At 48.8% G+C, this 17942-nt stretch overlaps 1 protein-coding gene across 4 annotated transcripts in view; it reads right to left on the bottom strand.

The window, feature by feature from the left end:
• Positions 1 to 17942, bottom strand: part of UPF1 (UPF1 RNA helicase and ATPase) — a 42414-nt gene that overhangs the window by 4779 nt on the left and 19693 nt on the right. For 3 of the 4 annotated variants that reach the window (XR_004968068.1, XR_004968067.1, XM_036311975.1), the window contains exons 4-19: positions 17150 to 17317; positions 16606 to 16786; positions 12238 to 12399; positions 11509 to 11626; positions 11269 to 11367; positions 10652 to 10760; positions 10395 to 10554; positions 10172 to 10290; positions 8726 to 8890; positions 8524 to 8638; positions 7650 to 7793; positions 7037 to 7250; positions 2500 to 2617; positions 2008 to 2164; positions 1261 to 1403; positions 82 to 256 (exon numbers count right to left, since the gene is read on the bottom strand). Coding sequence is in view for 2 of the 4 variants with exons in the window: in XM_036311975.1 (XP_036167868.1) it covers positions 82 to 256; positions 1261 to 1403; positions 2008 to 2164; positions 2500 to 2617; positions 7037 to 7250; positions 7650 to 7793; positions 8524 to 8638; positions 8726 to 8890; positions 10172 to 10290; positions 10395 to 10554; positions 10652 to 10760; positions 11269 to 11367; positions 11509 to 11626; positions 12238 to 12399; positions 16606 to 16786; positions 17150 to 17317 (2347 nt within the window). In the remaining 2 variants the exon portion in view is untranslated. The remainder of the gene's footprint in view (positions 1 to 81; positions 257 to 1260; positions 1404 to 2007; positions 2165 to 2499; positions 2618 to 7036; positions 7251 to 7649; positions 7794 to 8523; positions 8639 to 8725; positions 8891 to 10171; positions 10291 to 10394; positions 10555 to 10651; positions 10761 to 11268; positions 11368 to 11508; positions 11627 to 12237; positions 12400 to 16605; positions 16787 to 17149; positions 17318 to 17942) is intronic. The other variant, XM_036311976.1, reaches the window with a different exon arrangement.

Here is a 17942-nt window from a genome sequence, read left to right as displayed (position 1 = left end):
CCATCGCTCACTGCCAGGTGCCAGAATGGGGGATTGGAGGAAAAGAGGTCCCATCCCTCCTGACTATCAGCCACAGCTCACAGGGTTGATGGTGTTGACCAGCTTCCGGGGCTTGCTGAACTGCATGAGGCTCTCCCGCAGGTTATTCAGAGGCCCCTCCACCAGCACCTTCTGCTCCTTGTAGTAATTCAGCAGGTGGTTCCACAGGGGCTGCTTGGACAGGGCCTTAGGGTTGCCCACAATGATGACTCCATATCTGCAAGGTGTGGGCGCAAAGAACATGGTGTTATGGCCTCATAGCAAACAAACACCACATACAACAGTCTGAGGCCAAACAAATTCAAAACCTGAGTCCAGTCACTGGGGGCTACCCTCAGCCTCCCTGCCTAGATGCCTGGCCTGCCCATGATGACTGGCACTGGAGCCCAGCCTACAAGCTGTTAACACTGCACTCAGTTTATTTGGAAGTGGATTTCTAGGGGCTCAGATGACAAAAACCCCAGATGGCAGGTTAGCTCAGAGACTAGTTTCCTTGTTGTAGCCTCAAGTCGGCCTCCTGAGATGCCTCAGGGATCCTGACTAGGCATGTAACTTGATGCCTGAGCCTGGGCCTAGCTTCTGTGGACACTTACCTTCCCCCAGCTGTTAGGGACACGTCCCCATGCGGGTCACCTAACAACAGTGTACAACAGAAAGGGGGTGACCATGAAAACCAAGTGTCCTGAGTGGGGAAAGAATTGATGTGGGAACATGAGCCTGACCTTGGCTGGCACATGGGCAGCATGGGAGCCCCCTTGTTCTCCAAGTCTCTTCTGCTGCTACCACTATGTCAGAGCAGTTACATCCCAGAACCAAAAAGGAGTCAAGGCCAAACCGTTAGACTCATAGTTCAACAACTCGACAGGGACACACGCCAGGCACTGGGTTTGAATCTCAAGTCAGAAGGGCCAGAACGGACATTGTCCATGAGACCGAGACCACAGAAAACCACCAGGACACACAAGCAAAGTACTTGCAGGTGAGCCCTGCTTTCTAAGTTGTTGCTGTAGCCTCTGGACCTCAGGAACTGGCGAAGGCCCCCTCCCAGGCCCTGTACTGCCAGCCCGAGGTGTGGCTGGGGTGCGAGGACTGTTAACAAGAGGACCAGGAAGTGGGAAGCCTCCCAAAGTCAGACCCTGAGGAAAAGTCCCTCTGAAGGTCCCTGAGACAGGAAGGTGGCAATTGTCACCAACAAGCCCAGACAGGATTCAGCCACTGTACCTTGCTCGGGTCAGGGCCACGTTAAGCCGCCTAGGGTCATTTAAAAACCCGATGCCTTGGTGCTCGTTGGCTCGCACACAGGAAAGGATGATGAAGTCCTTCTCGCGCCCCTGGAATGCATCCACACTGGCAATCTCCACCTCCTGCAGGGACACATGGTCATGGTCAGTCAGCTGGCTGCCCTCAAAGACCCACAGGCAACATGAAGCATGTCCAGATGCACCACTGAATCCCTGGTCCCCGGCCCTGCTCTCCTGGCCTTCCCGCTTTGTCTTTTTATTTTTGGTAATCTGTTTCCCAATAATAAAAGCGTACTTGCTCATTGTAACACCCAAGACTGTTCCCAAGTTAACAGAACGAAGACCACATGTCACTGTCAGAACCATACTTTATAGTATGGTTCATGTCCACATGGAAAAATAATTATGTTGTCCTGCACCCTCATGAGATACACCTGGACATTTTACCCAGGTATTGACCTAAAAGTGGACAGCCTTCTCATGGATAAGAAACATCCACTACAAAGGAGCACACACCACAGCCCTAACAGGTCAACCCTGCAGCCTTTTCAAGTTATGCTCTGAAAAGTATCCTGAGAAAAACAACTTTATGAACCTTGTCTCTCACATTTCTGACTCTTAAGACAGCCTTGATTTGCAGGACTCAGCAGAAAGGTTAACATTCGAATGCAAACCTCCCTGGCCAGGTGATCAAGGTCAGTGTGGCAGAGGGAGATGGAGCTCGCACCTGGTACAGCTTGGTGTGCAGGGAGCCGCTGAACTGCATGTACTGCACCAGGTAGGAGCGCTGGCCCTCATAGGGTGTGATGATGCCAATCTGGTCCGGCTTGGCACCTGCCTTCAGCAGCTTCGTGGTGATCTTCTCAACATTTGCAGCCTCCGTCCTAAGGAAACCAGGCATTCAGTTCCCTGGGCTGCACCTGTGGGCTCCTGAGACCAGAGGCTACGGGAGGTGCTGGGGCAGCTATGCCCACATTGGGGCCATCCTGTCCTGGACCAAGGGAGTTATAGAGGACAGAAAAAGCTCACCACACACACACACAGAATCTGCTCAACATAAAAACAACACTGAAAAGCGAAATGAGAATATGCTGTAGCCTGAGAAACCTAAACAGAGCAGAGTGAGGAGGGCAGTTTCAGACCAGCATCACCTACATTAATTAGGAGTTGGCCAAGCTGCCACTGAGCCAGCTGTTGGGGCAGGCAAACCTCTGCATACCTGTTCAGGTAGGAGGTACCCGAGCTGGCGATCTCCTCCTGGCCCTGGGTCACATAGAAGAACATCGGCTTATCAGGTTGGGGCCACTGGAAGTCAAACCCCTTCTTCACTCGATCCGCTGTCATTGGGGAGGGAAAAGAGGCAACACTTCCCGTCAGAGAAGAAAAATACAGCCAGAAGCCATCCAAAAGGATCCCCTGCCCAAGAGGCAAGGACTGAGTGAAGCCGTGCACATGACACTCAACAAAGAGCTGCTCATGCCCTGAACAGGCCTTACTGTTTGGTGCTTTCTACAGCCACTTTACGAAACCTATGCTCAGGCCCATGAAGATGTTCTCCTATTTCCTTCTAGAGCTTTACTGCTGCCCTCGCAGGACTCAAAAGCCTCTACAATCGGCTTTTGTGGATGACACTGTTGAGCAACCTCTCCTGTCAGAGGAGCACGTCTATCCAGCAGATCAGTGTGAGGAAACCGGTATTTCTGCATGACAACAGCCTAACGCCGACATGCCAGTGTACACGGTATGATGCCCTTTCCTGTCAAGCTAGAATGAAGTCAAGTCTGTCTCTATCATTCAAGTGAGGCCAGAGGCCAGCTGGTGAGTACAGTGGCCCGTTAACCCAGGGTCTGCTGCCAAATGTTTTTTTCCCCCCAAAGTTATATTTTATTGTTGAGTATTACAGATGTCCCTGTTTTCCCTTTTGCCTCCCTCCACCCATCGCCCACCCTGTCCCAGGCCTTCACCTGTCTACTGTCTGTATCCATGGGCTTTGAATAATCTGTACTTCTAAATCCCTTCACCTTTTTTTTTTTTTTTAAATATATTTTATTGATTTTTTACAGAGAGGAAGGGAGAGGGATAGAGAGTTAGAAACATCGATGAGAGAAACATCGACCAGCCGCCTCCTGCACACCCCCCCTACTGGGGATGTGCCCGCAACCGAGGTACATGCCCTTGACCGGAATCGAACCTGGGACCTTTCAGTCCGCAGGCCGATGCTCTATCCACTGAGCCAAACCGGTTTGGCCCCTTCACCTTTTTCACTCATACCATCTACACCCCTCTAATCCTGCAACCGTCAAAATGTTCTCTGTACCTGAGTTTGCCTCTATTCTGCCTATTTGTTCATCTTGATCTTTAGAGTCAATTGCTGACAGATATGTATTTATTGCCATTTTATTGTTCCTATTTTTTATCCCCCCTCCCCCTCTTCTTATTAAAGAAGACCCTTTAACATTCTATGTAATATCAGTTTGCTAGTGATGAACACCTTTATCTTTTTCTTATCTGTGAAGCTCTTTATCTCACCTTCAATTCTAAATGACAGTTTTGCTGGGTAGAATAATCTTGGTTATAAGTCCTTGCTTTCATCACTTTAAATATTTCTTGTCACTCCCTTCTGGCCTGCAAAGTTTCTGTTGAGAAATCAGCTGACAGTCATATGGGCGCTCCCTTAGGGTAACTAACTGCTTTTCTCTTGCTGCTTATAAGATCCTCTCTTTGTCTTTAACCTTTGGCATTTTAATTATGATGTATCTTGGTGTGGCCTATTTGGGTTCATCTTGTTTGGGACTCTGTGCTTCCTGGAGTTGTACGTCTATTTCTTTCATCCGGTAAAGGGAAGTTTTCTGTCATTTTTTTCAAATAGGTTTTCAATATCTTGCTCTCTCCCCTCTCCTTCTGGCACCCCCATAATGTGAATGTTGGTATGCTTGAAGTTGTCCCAGAGGCTCCTTATACTATCTTCATATTTTTTGGATTCTTTTCGTTTCTGCTGTTCTGATTGGGTGTTTTTTGCTTCTTTATATTCCAAATCGTTGATTTTATTCTTGGCACCCTCTACTCCACTGTAAATTATTCTTCATTTCATTTAGTGTATCTTTCATTTCTGACCTGTCCTTTTTTATGTTGTTGATGTTCTCATAAAGATCCTTCAAGCTCTAAGTTTCTTGAAATTCTCAGTAAGTTTTTTGAGCATAACCATTATTTTGAACTCTGTATCAGGTAGTTTTCTTGCTTCCATTTCATTTAGTTCTTTTTCTGAAGAATCTCCTTCTGTTCTTTCATTTGAGACAATTCTGTCTCTGTATTTTGGCTGCTTCCCAGTGTTTGTTTCTATATATTAGGTAGATCTGCTATGTCTCCCAGACTTGGCAGAGTAGCCTTGAGTAGCAAGTGTCCTGTAGGGCCGTGACTCAGCTCTCCACTCACCTGAGCTGGACACTCAGTTGTGCCCCTGTGTGAGCTGTGTGTACTGTCCTACTGTAGCTATGCCTTGATTGATGTCGGCATCACTGGGAAGGACTGACCCCCAGGCCAACTGGTTGTGAGGATTGGCTGCGACTAGAGCTGAAGAGCTGCTATACAGGAGCCAGCCCATGGAGCAGGACTTGCTTTAGTGGGGCTTTGGTACTCACCGAGTTCACCCCCTTGAGTGTGGTAGGGTTGTAAACTGGCATGGTCTGAAGCTGACCACCAGGTGCACAGGCTCTGGGGCCTCCCGGGAGGTACAAAGTCTGCCTATGCCCTGCTCGGGGCCAAAGCAATCTGCATATGGCTGCTACTTGTGTTGGACTTGAAGGTGTCCAGGAGAGGCCAACCTCTGAATCAAGGAAAGTTGCTGCTAGTGCTCAGCCTGGGGCCACTTACTAAGAGATATGGGGCACACTCAAGCCATTGCTGCTTGCTTGAGAAATTTTAAGAAAGTCCAAAGCCTGAGGCAAGAGAGGCCAGTTGTATGAAAAAGCCACTGGAAATAGCTTAGATGAGACTGCAAGTAGGGAGGTGTGGGGTTTCAGGGAATCACCAGAGTGGGGTGAAAAGTGTGAGCCAGGTGGATGGAGATGTAACTATGGTGCCCTGCCTGCTGGCTCGGGGCGTGGGGGGAGGGTGAGCCTCGGCAAAGAAACAAGCCTCTGCCAGCACTTCTGTCCGGGAATACACTGCCCCTCCAGCTCTTGTTTTAATTCTAGGCAGGTTAGTTTCTCCTTCAATGTCCCAGGTTCCTTTCAAGCTGCTGCCCCAGTGCTGGAGCTCAGAGGGAGTGACTCCTGAGGAAGAGCCCTTTGAGAGAAACTGCCTGGGGCCAGCAGCCTCCATGCCACTCAGCCACAATTCCTGCTGATTTTAGAGGTAGGAATTGTGGGGACTTCTCTTCCTGGTACTGGAACCCTTGGCTAGGGGGCCTGGAGTGGGGTTGGGCCCCTCACTCCTCAGGGAAACCTCCACAGCCAAGATATCCATCCTGATTTTATTTAATTCTAAAAATTTTATTGATTTCAGAGAGGAAGGAAGAGGGAGATAGAAATGATGAGAGAGAATCACTGATTGGCTGTCTCTTGCATGCCCCCTTCCCCTCCACTGGGGATCAAGCCCGAAACCCAGGCATGCATGCGCCCTTGACCAGAATCAAACCTGTGACCCTTCAGTCCGCAGGCTGACACTCTATCCACTGAGCCAAATCAGCTAGGACTGGTGACATATTTTATAGCTTTCCCCACAACTGTAGTAATCTCCCAATTCTCCACCAAAGCTGGACAGACGGTGCCGGGTAGGCCTCTGACGAAAGCCTCTCTTCTCTGCCCTGTGCATGGGACAGCCTTTGACCCAAACTTTGCAACACCCTCACTAGCTGTTAGGATGAGAGGTACCTACTGACTCCCCTCAGACACTGCCACCACCTCAATCTCATCAGAAAAACCACTCAGCACTGGGAACACTTAGTCAGCTCATGCTAGGGGGCATGAGGGTTCTAAAATACTAATTTTTGTTGAATCCTCAGATTTTTATCACTGGTGGTAAATACTGTTAGTGTTTTTCTTTTTTTAAATGTATTTCTCTTATTGATTTCAAGAGGAAGGGAGAGGGAGAGAGACATAGAAACATCAATGATGAGAGAGAACCACTGATTGTCTGCCTCCTGCACGGCCCCTACTGGGGACTGAGCCCACAACCTGGGCATGTGCCCTGACTGGGAAATCGAACCCTGACCTCCTGGTTCATAGTTCAATGCTCAACCATTGAGCCACGCCAGCCGGGCTGTTAGTGTTTTTCTTAAAACATAAGTCATAAGCTTGCTTTGTTTTCAGGAAAATAAATACCCCCCCAGCTGAGTGACCAGTGAGTACTTCATTCATCAAGTACCTTGCATACCCATCAGTGTCACAAGGACATGCACTTAGGGTGTTAGCTGCCATAAGTGTATGGCAGTGATGACATAAAGTAGTCTGGTGGAACCATCCAGACTCCTGCTGAAATCCCTGCTGGTTCCCAGTGCTGCTTTTGAACCATTAGTGCAACTGTCAGCACAGCAAAGGGCATATGCCAACTTCACTCTGAAAGGAGTCTTGCCTTCCCATCTTGTGGACCCCAGGGCATGGGCTCTGAGAACTGGCCAGCCACACTGCAGAGTGGACATGCTGTACTGCTGACCATGGTACCTCTTGGAGGCACCCCTCACACACAAATGGTTGCTAATAAAGCCACTCAGGAAGGAAGCGATAGCATGTTCCCACTGACCCCCTGCCGAGTATTACCTGCAGTGACACCGTTCTGCAGAGAGCCCTCATAGAAGATGTTGGATGGGAAGGCACTGAGTGCAGGGTGCATCCGATACTGGACTTGCAGGCGGATTGGACGAATGCCGAGCACCACCAGGCGCTCGAACAGTGACTGAGACAGCCCGGCCTTGGCTGCCTTCTTGCACATCACCACGGGGCCCAGCTGGCAGTGGTCACCCACAAGGATCAGCTGTGATGAGAGGCCCACACAGGTGAGAGGTTCAAGCATGAAGCAGCTGGGACATCCATTCTCAGAAGACTAAGGGGCCCAGGGTCCACATAACCACCCAGTCATGCAAATTCCAGTGGTAAGATACTGACTGGGCATGGGAAACTGCCCACCACAGACATGAAACACACTCAGACATTCATTCAGGACGCACACAGAGATGCTCTCAAAGACCCCTTAAAGGGCTCACCATGCATCCCTAGTGTCACAGGATGTTTAAAAACAAAAAACAAAAGAACCCAGCCTCACAGGACATTAAAAAACACACACAGCCTCCAGCATTAAGAATTATACAGAACTGAACAGGAGAGAATGCACACCAGTTTTCAAACAAGAACACCATGAAAGGGGTTGGCTCACCTGCTTGGCTCCAAGGACCACAGGGACCATGCACTCCGGCTCCGTGGCCTGGGTGCTCTCGTCGATAAGAATGGAGCGGAACTGCATCTTGGCCAGCCTGGGGTCTCCTGCACCCACACATGTGCAGCAGATGACGTCCGCGTTCTGGGGAAGAGTGTGTGTGAGCATCAGGGGCAACTACAACAGTACAGTTTACCAGGCGCCAAAGGGCAGGTGGGCAGGACAGAACAGGATACCACTCTGGTCCCTGCCCTCCTGACAACCACGAAAACAAGCTGTCTCTCCCTGACGGCACTCACATAAACTTTTGAGATCCTACCTTAGTGATGGCGAACCTATGACACACGTGTCAGAGGTGACACGCGAACTCATTTTTTTGGTTGATTTTTCTTTGTTAAATGGTATTTAAATATATAAAATAAATATCAAAAATAAGTCTTTGTTTTACTATGGTTGCAAATATCAAAAAATTTCTATATGTGACACGGCACCAGAGTTAAGTTAGGGTTTTTCAAAATGCTGACACGCCGAGCTCAAAAGGTTCGCCATCACTGTCCTAAGTGGTGGGGCCTTACCAGAGAAAACCTCTCAGCACAGACGGTTCGGTGCTTGAGACAGCCTCTAGGGAGCAGTGCTGAGCCGGGGAACAGGTGCTGGGCTGGGATCCACTTTCGGTTGATTTGTCATGAAATAACAGGCCCACCCCGAGGGTACAGACCAAGATCCCAAGTTCCCAGCAGCAGGGAGGCTGGCAGGCAGTAGAAACTACTAAAAAACCATGTCTGTGTGGTCTCAGGGTACCTATGCTTTCTTCCAAAAGTAGGCACAACCTAACTAAAGGTGCCATCGTATGCCCTAAGGTCCAGGCCCTCACCATGAGCAGCTCCCTTTCAGCTGTGCGCTTCAGGGCTCGGTACCGCTTCTCATCGGCAGATGACAGTTCCCCAGTCTCGTCCTTTAGCTGCTGCAGCTTCTGCAGCTCTGGCATGCTGGAAGCACAGGCACAGCAGTGGGCATGGAGGACTTGCACAGAGGAGAACCCCCCACACACCTGCAGCCAGGTACCTGACACTCACCTATCCATGTTCCTGATCTGGTTGTGCAGGGCCAGGAATGACACTGGGGAGTCAATGGCCTCGCGGCTCTTAGCGCAGAGCCGCACAACTTTCAGCCCAGTCTGGTGGATCTTCTCAGTCAGCTGATCCACAGCTATGTTACTTGGAGCACAGACAAGCACAGGCCTTAAACATAAAGCAAATGAATATCTCAGTGCTTGCCCAGAGGAGATTAATGAAATGCAAAACAACCTAAGACTGTTGTTTTGAATCACAGGCAGTGCAGACAAACCTAAGACTAAAAGCCAGGAGCCCTAGCTGGTTTGGCTCAGTGGATAGAGCGTCAGCCTACTGACTGAAGGGTCCCAGCTTCAATTCTGATCAAGGGCACATGCCCGGTTGCAGGCTTGATCCCCAGTAGGGGGCGTGCAGGAGGCAGCTGATCAATGATTCTCTCTCATCATTGATGTTTCTATCTCTCTCCCTCTCCATTCCTGAGATTAAAAAAAAAAAAAAAAAAAAGACTAAAGCCAGGAATGGTACAATGCAGGAGCTAAAAGTCCAGCCAGTCCAGGACTCCCTGTCCCCAACCAGTTTTCACTCTACTCATGCAAAGTATTACTAACAACAGACCTGCATCCTCATCCCCCCAATCTCACGGTGAAGACTTTCCAAGCTGAGGCACACACAACACAGCACCACCTGGGTGAACTGGCCAGAGCTGCCTTTGAGAGCAGCAGGCTTGCCCTGGCCAGTGTGGCTCAGTTGGTTGGGTGTTGTTCTGTGTACTAAAAGGTTGCTGGTTCGATTCCTGATCAGGACACATGCCCAGGTTCGAGGCTCAGTCCCCATTGGGGGACATGTATGAGACAGCTGATCAATGATTCTCTCTCATCATTGATGTTTCTATCTCTTTCTTCCTTCCTCTCTCTAAATCAGCATATATATACATACACACACATGTATATATGTCTCTTTATTTTTTTAAACATATTTTTATTGATTTATTTTTACAGAGAGGAAGGGAGAGGGATAGAGTTAGAAACATCGATGAGAGAGAAACATTGACCAGCTGCCTCCTGCACACCCCCTACTGGGGATGTGCCTGCAACCAAGGTACATGCCCTTGACCGGAATCGAACCTGGGACCTTTCAGTCCGCAGGCCGACGCTCTATCCACTGAGCCAAACCGGTTAGGGCTGTCTTTCTTTTTAAATATATATTTTTCATGTTGTTGTTGTTTTTTAATTTCAGAGAGAGCCAAACAACTGGTGTAGCTCAGTGGTTGAACACCCACCCATGAACTGGCCCTCTCTCTAAAAAATCTTTTAAAAAAAAGAAGAGCAACAGACTGCTGGCTGTCTTGTTAAAAGCAACCAGAGGCCTGATCTAATACAAACAATGTAAAACACAGTGAGCAGGTAACCCTCCCAAGACATTCCTGCAGTCAGGCCTGCTGATCCCTACCCATTGCCCTGCCGTGCCAGGTGGTAGACAATGGTGGCGGAGGTCACTGTCTTCCCTGTTCCTGGTGGTCCCTGGATCAGACTCAGCGGTCTTTGCAGCACAGTCTTCACAGCATAAACCTTCAGATACAAGTGGCCATTAGGGGGTACAGATGCCCTCGGCCCACCCCCGCCCCCAGCAGCTCTTCAGGCCAGGCCCCAGCCATCTCCAGGATGATAAGAACCTGAGAGTGGTTGAGGTCGGGCAGCCCCTGTGCAGTGAAGCGCTTGGGCAGCTGGCACTTGATGATAACGTCCTCCACCTCGTGGCCAAGCAGTTTATGGTAGATATAGCCTGATACAGAGGTTTCATCGACAGCAAAAGTTTTCAGTGCACTCTGCATCCTGTGGCAAAGTAACAGGTTGGCTACGTGCTCATGTAGGCTGGTGGTAAGCCCACCCCCAGGAAAGGAGAATCATTTAGAGCTGAAGGCAGACGCACCTGTCAAATGAGGTGGATTTCCACACGAAATCCACCTGAAAGTTGTGTGTCACCTCCACAGGTGCACCCACACTGCTCCGCAGCTCAATGGCAATCTCATCGCCATAATCTGCAAAGCTGAGTTAAGGTTCATCCTTGTCATAAGCTGGGTTTACTTTTCTGAGGAGCTCTTATTTGGTTACTGAGGAGACATTTCTCTCCCATTGTGCCCAAAGTTAACAACACAGCCAGTGAGCCCCATGTTCTGACAGATTCTGTCCAGTGTCCCAGTCCCCTGCAACTACCCCCCACCCAAACTACCCCGTGAACCTTGGGGTGTCATCCAGGATGCCAGGATGGATTGGCCACATCTAGAATCCAGGTTCTGACTGTGAGCTTCAGAGATGAGGTGAACATCTCAAAGCATCCTGGCTCCAGGTAAAGCATTGCTTCTACTAGTTATATATAAATTCTGAGGGCTCAGAATCCAAATGAAGGGCTCAGTGGCTTGAAACAAACTTGATTCTAAGGGGTCTCTCCAGCCATGGCCATACTCTCCACCCAAGGCCCCAGGACTGGTCTCCACAGTGACCAACACACAGATCCCCCGTGCTAGCTCTTCTTCACACAAAGGATACTATCAGGGACCTTGATGACGTGGCCGATCCCTTTCCACAGGGGCGCCAGGTCCCCTTTGTACCGCAGGCATATCTCATCCCCTTGCATGAGCCGCATGTCTTCCAGGAAAAAGAGAGCAAAAAGCGTTTTCAACATGTGCCTAGGCTACCATGGAAGAGTTCAAATTAAGGGATACTTTACAAGGGCAAACTAGGAATTATGCTATTTATGGTCACAAATATTTTAAAACTTAAAATCACCTCTTAACCAAATTATGACTAAATCCTCATTACCAGAGTCAGTCTTGGGTAAAGTGAAGTAGGCGATTCTCTTCTTGTTAAGGCCCAGGTCCCACCTGACCGTGATGTTATCTTGAGTCTGAGCACATGAAAAATAAGAGCCCTGTTAGCCTGTGACACAGACATGGCCTGGACTCCTGTGTCTGGGTATCCACAGGCATGTGCCCTACGGCAACTCCATGAGCCATGATGCTGGGGTGCATCAAGCAGCATCCAACAGCCTGAAACACCAACAAGGGCACCCCTGGGAGAGAAGTCATTAGGACCTAAGAACCCGCAGAAGACAACCAGGATCCCCCGTTCGACGTCTGCTCTCAAGGTCCTCGGAAGAAGAGAAGGAAGCCAGCAGCTGAGGACACGGCCCAGGAGCCCCGTGGCTCTTACTTCCTAGACATGCTCTTCGTGGGACTAGCACAGAGTGCCCTCTGCAGACCGCGGCTCCTTGGATCTGACGCTCGTGGCAATGGGCAAAGACTGCGAACCCGACTGTGAGGGACTTTTGTTGGATTTAAAATCAGGCTAGTGTCTAGCTCTGAGTGACAGAGCATCTGCCCTCGATCCATGGCTCCATCTCTTTAGGCACTGGGCCGAGGCCCATGATAGTGTTGGCAGCCTGCAAGTAAAACCATCCTAACAGTCTCAGGAGAGATGTGTTAAAACAACCACACCCTCCTGCACACACCACATCACCTGTGACTCTTTCAGTTTCTTGTCATAGTCAGCCTCCAGCTTGACCAGAGGCCCAAATATGTTCTGGTACTGGTAGGCATCCTCATACCGCAGGAGGACATGCTGCGGCTCCTCATCCACTCCGGGCTTCTCTAGGTCCTCCAAGGTGGCAGAAGGGTTCTCCTAGAAGACAAGACCCGTACCGAGTTTGTCCCCAATTTCACCCATGTATGAAATTAACTACATGGAAGCTCACCAGTCACCAGAGAGATGGGGAAACACCCATCACTTCTCGGGACAAGCCAATGCTGGGCTGATGCTGAGAAGGGTGCCAGCAGTCAGTGGTGTCAACCCTGTGGGAGAGCCCTCCTATCAGGAAGTTCACATGGCATAGGGAGCTGGATGCCTGTGCAGGCCATGGTCACACCTCAGCTGCTGTTCCTAACAAGGTTACACCAATAGGGGTAAGTTTTGGTGATGATGCTCGAGGAACACAGCTGACATACCTACACCATCAAATGGCTGCATCCTCCACAACCATCTGGCCCTGAACTGGGAGGGACAGCACTTCTCCCAGGCTGCCAGAAAGACCTCCAGCTCCTCTGGCTGTGTGAGCAGAGGAGGAGCCTTCCCTCCCCATTTCCTCCTGACCCTACATTGCACCAATAGGGCTACACATTCTTCCCTGGCAGGGACAGAACAGTATCTGGGCTGCTGAAATATAAATAGGAACAGTGAAAAATTGTGGTAATTTGAAAATGGAAGTGAAAAGACACCTTGCTAGATGAGGTCTAAAAAACAACCTTTTAAAAATATGTTTAATTGATTTTAGAGAGAGAAGAAGCGAGAGGGAGAGGGAGAGGAAGGGGGGGAGGCAAGGGATGGAGAGAGAGAGAGAGAGACATCAGTGAGAGAGAAACATCAATCAGCTGCCACCTGCAAGTCCCCTACTGGGGATTGAGTCCAAAACCAGGCATGTGCCCTAACTAGGAATCGAATCAGTGACCTCTTGGTGCATGAGACGATGCTCAACCAACTGAGCCACACTGGCCAGGGCCTGAAAAATATTTTAACTTGCACTCAAAGTAAAGATAAATTTACATTTAAGATTTCTGTTTATACGGGTGCCTAATTAAAATTTCTATACTTGTTATTAAAACTTTATAGCAAAATCTAAACAGAAAATCAGAGAAGGGCTTCCCTGCAGGCAGAGCAGGTGCCCCACCACAAAACCAAAGGAAGGCCCCTCTCTCCTTCAACTACTGGGTTGAGGGTCTCTGACCCCTTTCCCACTGCACACTCACCACAGTTTGGTACTTCCCTGGCTCAGATACATCTAAGTCCCAGCAAAGTTTTGAAACACACTCACAGGGGAGGGAACCAAGATGGCAGCATAGGTAAACACCTATATTTGCTGCCTCCCACAACCACATCAAAATTACAACTAAAATACAGAACAACCATCATTCAGAACTGCCTGCAAGTTGGCTGAACAGAAGTTCTACAACTAGAGGAGTAAAGAAGAAAGCACACTGAGGCTGGTAGGAGGGGCGGAGGCCGGGAACAGGCTGTTCTAACACTCATGTGTGCCTTTTTTTTTAATTGGGAGGGAGATCATCTCTGCAGAGGCCACCTGTGAGGAACAAGGGGTCCCAAACCCACACCAGATCCCCAGACCAGAGTTCTAGAGCAGGGAAGAGAAGTCCCTGTAACTACGGGCTGTAAACATCAGCAGGGATTGTGGCTGAATGACAAGAGGCTGCTGGAGACCCAGGTGTTCCATTTAAAGAGCCAGAGCACGAACCTACTGCAATTCCCAGTACCAGGTGGCTTTGGGGAACCCAGACATATATGGGGAGGAACAGGATTGTTTGGCATCAGGGCAGAACTCAGAGGTGGCTTTCTCCCAGACAGGGGTATCACAAGGGTCATTGTTCCTGTGCTGGGGCCTCCTACATCGCAGAGCTGGCTGGCAGCCATATTTGAGTTTCCATCCACCTGGAGCATACTGTTTGCTTCACTCTGGGGATTCCTTGAAACCCAGCCCCATCCAATTTGCAGCCCCACCCAAGCTGTTTGCAGCAACTTTTCCATATGAATGGCCTGTCCTGGTTCAGGCTTCAGACTTTGCTAAAATCTCCCAAACAAGCTGCAGCTGGTGGCAGTGTGCCCCAAACCTATCAACAAAAGGCCCAAGACCGAGCATTAGCATCAGTCTACGTTGCTTCACAGCTGGGCCGTCCCTGGGCACCTCCAAGCCCAGTACAAGCAGCCCCCCTGCAGATCCCTCTGTAGCTCCTGCCAGGTGGCCCCAGGCAGTGGCTAACTGCACCTCCCTGGAGGCCCTGGAGCCAGTGCACCCAGTGGACAGTTTTAGACCATTACAGATTATAACTCTACACATCCACAAGAGGCAGACTCAGTGAGCACCAAAGCCCCACTGAAGCAAGATCTGCACCATAGGGGTGTTTCCTGCACAGTAGCTTTCCCACTGTAGTCGCAGCTGGTCCTCACAGCCAATTGGCCTGGAGGTCAACTCCTCCTAGTGATACCAATAGCAATCAAGGCTCAATTACAAGACTGTGCACACAGCCCACACAGGGGCACACCTAGAGTGCCCAGCTCAGGTGACAGGGGAGGCTGAGCCACTGGGCCCTACAGGACATCTACTACATAAGGCTATTTTTATTCTACCAATTCCAGGAGACATAGCAGCTCTACCTAATACACAGAAACAAACACAGGGAAGCAGTCAAAATGTGGTGACAAAGAAATATGTCACAAATCAAAGAAATAGAAGCAAACTACTGGATACAGAGTTCAAAATCATGATTATAAGATTACTCAGGATCTTCATGAGACTTTCAAGGATCTTAGTGTGAATGTCAAAGACATGAAAAAGGACCAGTCAGAAATTAAGCATACACTAACTGAAATAAAGAATACTTTACAGGGATTCAACAATAGAGTAGAAGATTCCAAGAATCAAATCAACAATTTGGAATATGAGGAAGTAAAAAACACCCAAGCTGCCCTAGCCAGTTTGGCTCAGTGGATAGAGCATCCAGCCAGCAGACTGAAAGGTCCCAGTTTGATTCTGGTCAAGGGCACATGCTCAGGTTGCTGGCTCAATCCCCAGTAGGGGGCAAGCAGGAGGTAGCCTATCAATGATTCTCTCTCATCACTGATGTTTCTACCTCTCTCTCCCTCTCCCTTCCTCTCTGAAATCAATAAAAATATATTTAAAAAACAACAAACACTCAAACAGAAGAGCAAAAGAAAAAAAAAATATGAAGATAGTGTAAGGAGCCTTTGGGACAACTTCAAGCATACCAACATTCACATTATGGGGGTGCCAGAAGGAGAGGAGAGAGCAAGATATTGAAAACCTATTTGAAAAATGACAGAAAACTTCCCTTACCTGGTTTAAGAAATAGACTTACAAGTCCAGGAAGTACAGAGTCCCAAACAAGAGGAACCCAAAGAGGCCCATACTAAGACATCATAATTAAAATGCCAAGGGTTAAAGACAAAGAGATAATCTTAAAAGCAGAAAGAGAAAAACAGTTAGTTACCTATAAGGGATTACCCATATGACTGTCAGCTGATTTCTCAACAGACTTTGCAGGCCAAAAGGGAGTGGCAAGAAATATTCCAAGTGATGAATAGTAAGGATCTACAACCAAGATTACTCTACCCAGCAAAGCTCTCATTTAGAATTAAAGATCAGATAAAGAGCTTCACAAACAAGAAAAAAGCTAAAGGAGTTCATCACCACCAAACCAGTATTACATGAAATGTTGAAGGGTATTCTTCAAGAAGAGGAAGAGATAAAAAATATGAACAATAAAATGGCAACAAATACATATCTATCAATAATTGAATTTAAAAATCAAAATAAACAAACAAGAAATCTAATGAACAAAATAAACTGGTGAATAAAATAGAATCAGTTATGGAAGCATGGAACAGACTGACAAATCTCAGAGGGAAGGGGGGCGGGAAGAGATTAACCAAAGATCTTACCTATGAACACAGACAGTAGGGTGGTAAAGGCCTGGGGAGGGATGGAACTAGGTGGAGGGGAGCAATGGGGGGGAAAATGGGGGACACCTGTAATACTCTCAACAAAAAGATTTTAAAAACAAACAAAGATGGAAACAAACAAACAAAAAATAAAATGCACTCACAGTCCTATCTACTAAGGCCCAGGCTCCTCTGGACATGTCCACCCATAGCTGCCCAGGGCCAGTTCCTGTCAGGACTCCTCCTGGTAGAAGCTCCAGAATCCTTCCAGAATGTCCTGTTTACGAAGACAGCACCCCTTGCCCTGCCCCAAGTCTACAGGAAACTAGTGCTGAGGAAGACTGCATTCTCAATAGGCCTCACCTTCCAAAGCTCCTCCAACTTGTTGATCTGCTGGGCTGTAATCTGCCGGGCCCGAAGCTGCTCCTGCTCTGAAGGGATCTTGACCAGCCAGGAGAGGAAGCAGCGATCTTGGATCAGGGGCTGCCACTGCGAGCTGTCCCAGTTGATGTCCTTGAGGCTGCTCTGACTGGCACAGGGCTGCCTACAGAAGCCCCGAGGAGAGAAGAGCCCAGATGAAGATGACCTTCACCCCAAGACTTACCTTTCACCCCAAGGTGGCAGTCCCTATCTTTCATTATGTGATCACATTACCTTTAAATTATTAGTAATAAATTGCATCTCCCCACACACTTGAGCTCTGAACTCTTAAAACTCAAAACAGACTTTGGTTTTACAGAATCATTTTTACGATTTAACCAGAACACACCCGCAGAGTTACTTGACAGTCCTAGCTCTCTAACAAGCCCCAACCCCCGAACATCCGAACATTTAGCCAGTCAACAGAAACCATTTTAAAGTTCCACTGAGTCAGAGCTGGCCCCCGGGGAAATCGGGGAGCCCTCACCTGCACAACAGCACCACCACTGAGTCAGCCTTGGCAGGGATGAAGCCAAGCAGGAAGACGTTGCGGCAGCCACAGTTGTAACACTCCAGGACTGTCTCACCAAGGGGCCCATCCTTGTGCAGAGTCACCTCTTTGCATTTTGCCCTCACAAGGTGATTTACAATGTGGCTTAAATCAGGAAATGATAAATAGTTAACACTCAAAAGTTTGGCTTTTCACCACTTCCAATTCTTGAATCCCTGTTAAAAGTTCCGGTACCATTCACGGTCCATTAGCAGGGTTGGTCACACCTCATCCATCTGGTGTCCCAGCAGACCAGCCGCCCCTGAACTGGCTCCCCATTGAGCACAAATCCGCCTTGAACCACTTTTAAGGATAACTTTCCTAACACATTTCACAGTTTCTGCCTCTCACCTCCCACCCCCTTCCAGTTCCTGCTTTCTTAAATCCAACTATTGGGCCTCACTGAATCTACAGCCGCTGCCCCTTTCCCAACTCCTCTTGCTCCTTGTAGCTTCTCTGATGCTTCTTTCAAAGTCACTTCTCTGGCACAGGGCTGCCTATAGAAACCCCGAGGAAGTGACCTCTGTGCTGGCTGCCAGGAATAACCGACTCCTAATATGCTGCAGGCCAGGAAACTCGATAAGCAAGCGTATTAAAACCTGAGGACAATAAAAAATATCAAATAGGGGGGCTCAGGGCTACTCTCAGGAAGCACAAGGGCCAGCAATGAAATCCTCTGGAATCCTGCTGTCTCGGTGTGGCCAGTTCTCATTGTTCTCATTTCCAGGCT

The sequence above is a fragment of the Myotis myotis genome, unplaced genomic scaffold, assembly GCF_014108235.1.
Source record: "Myotis myotis isolate mMyoMyo1 unplaced genomic scaffold, mMyoMyo1.p scaffold_m19_p_6, whole genome shotgun sequence".
Classification (NCBI taxonomy): Eukaryota; Metazoa; Chordata; class Mammalia; order Chiroptera; family Vespertilionidae; genus Myotis; species Myotis myotis.
The sequence above is the reverse complement of the archived record's forward strand: the minus strand, read 5'-3'. Positions and strand labels throughout refer to the sequence as shown.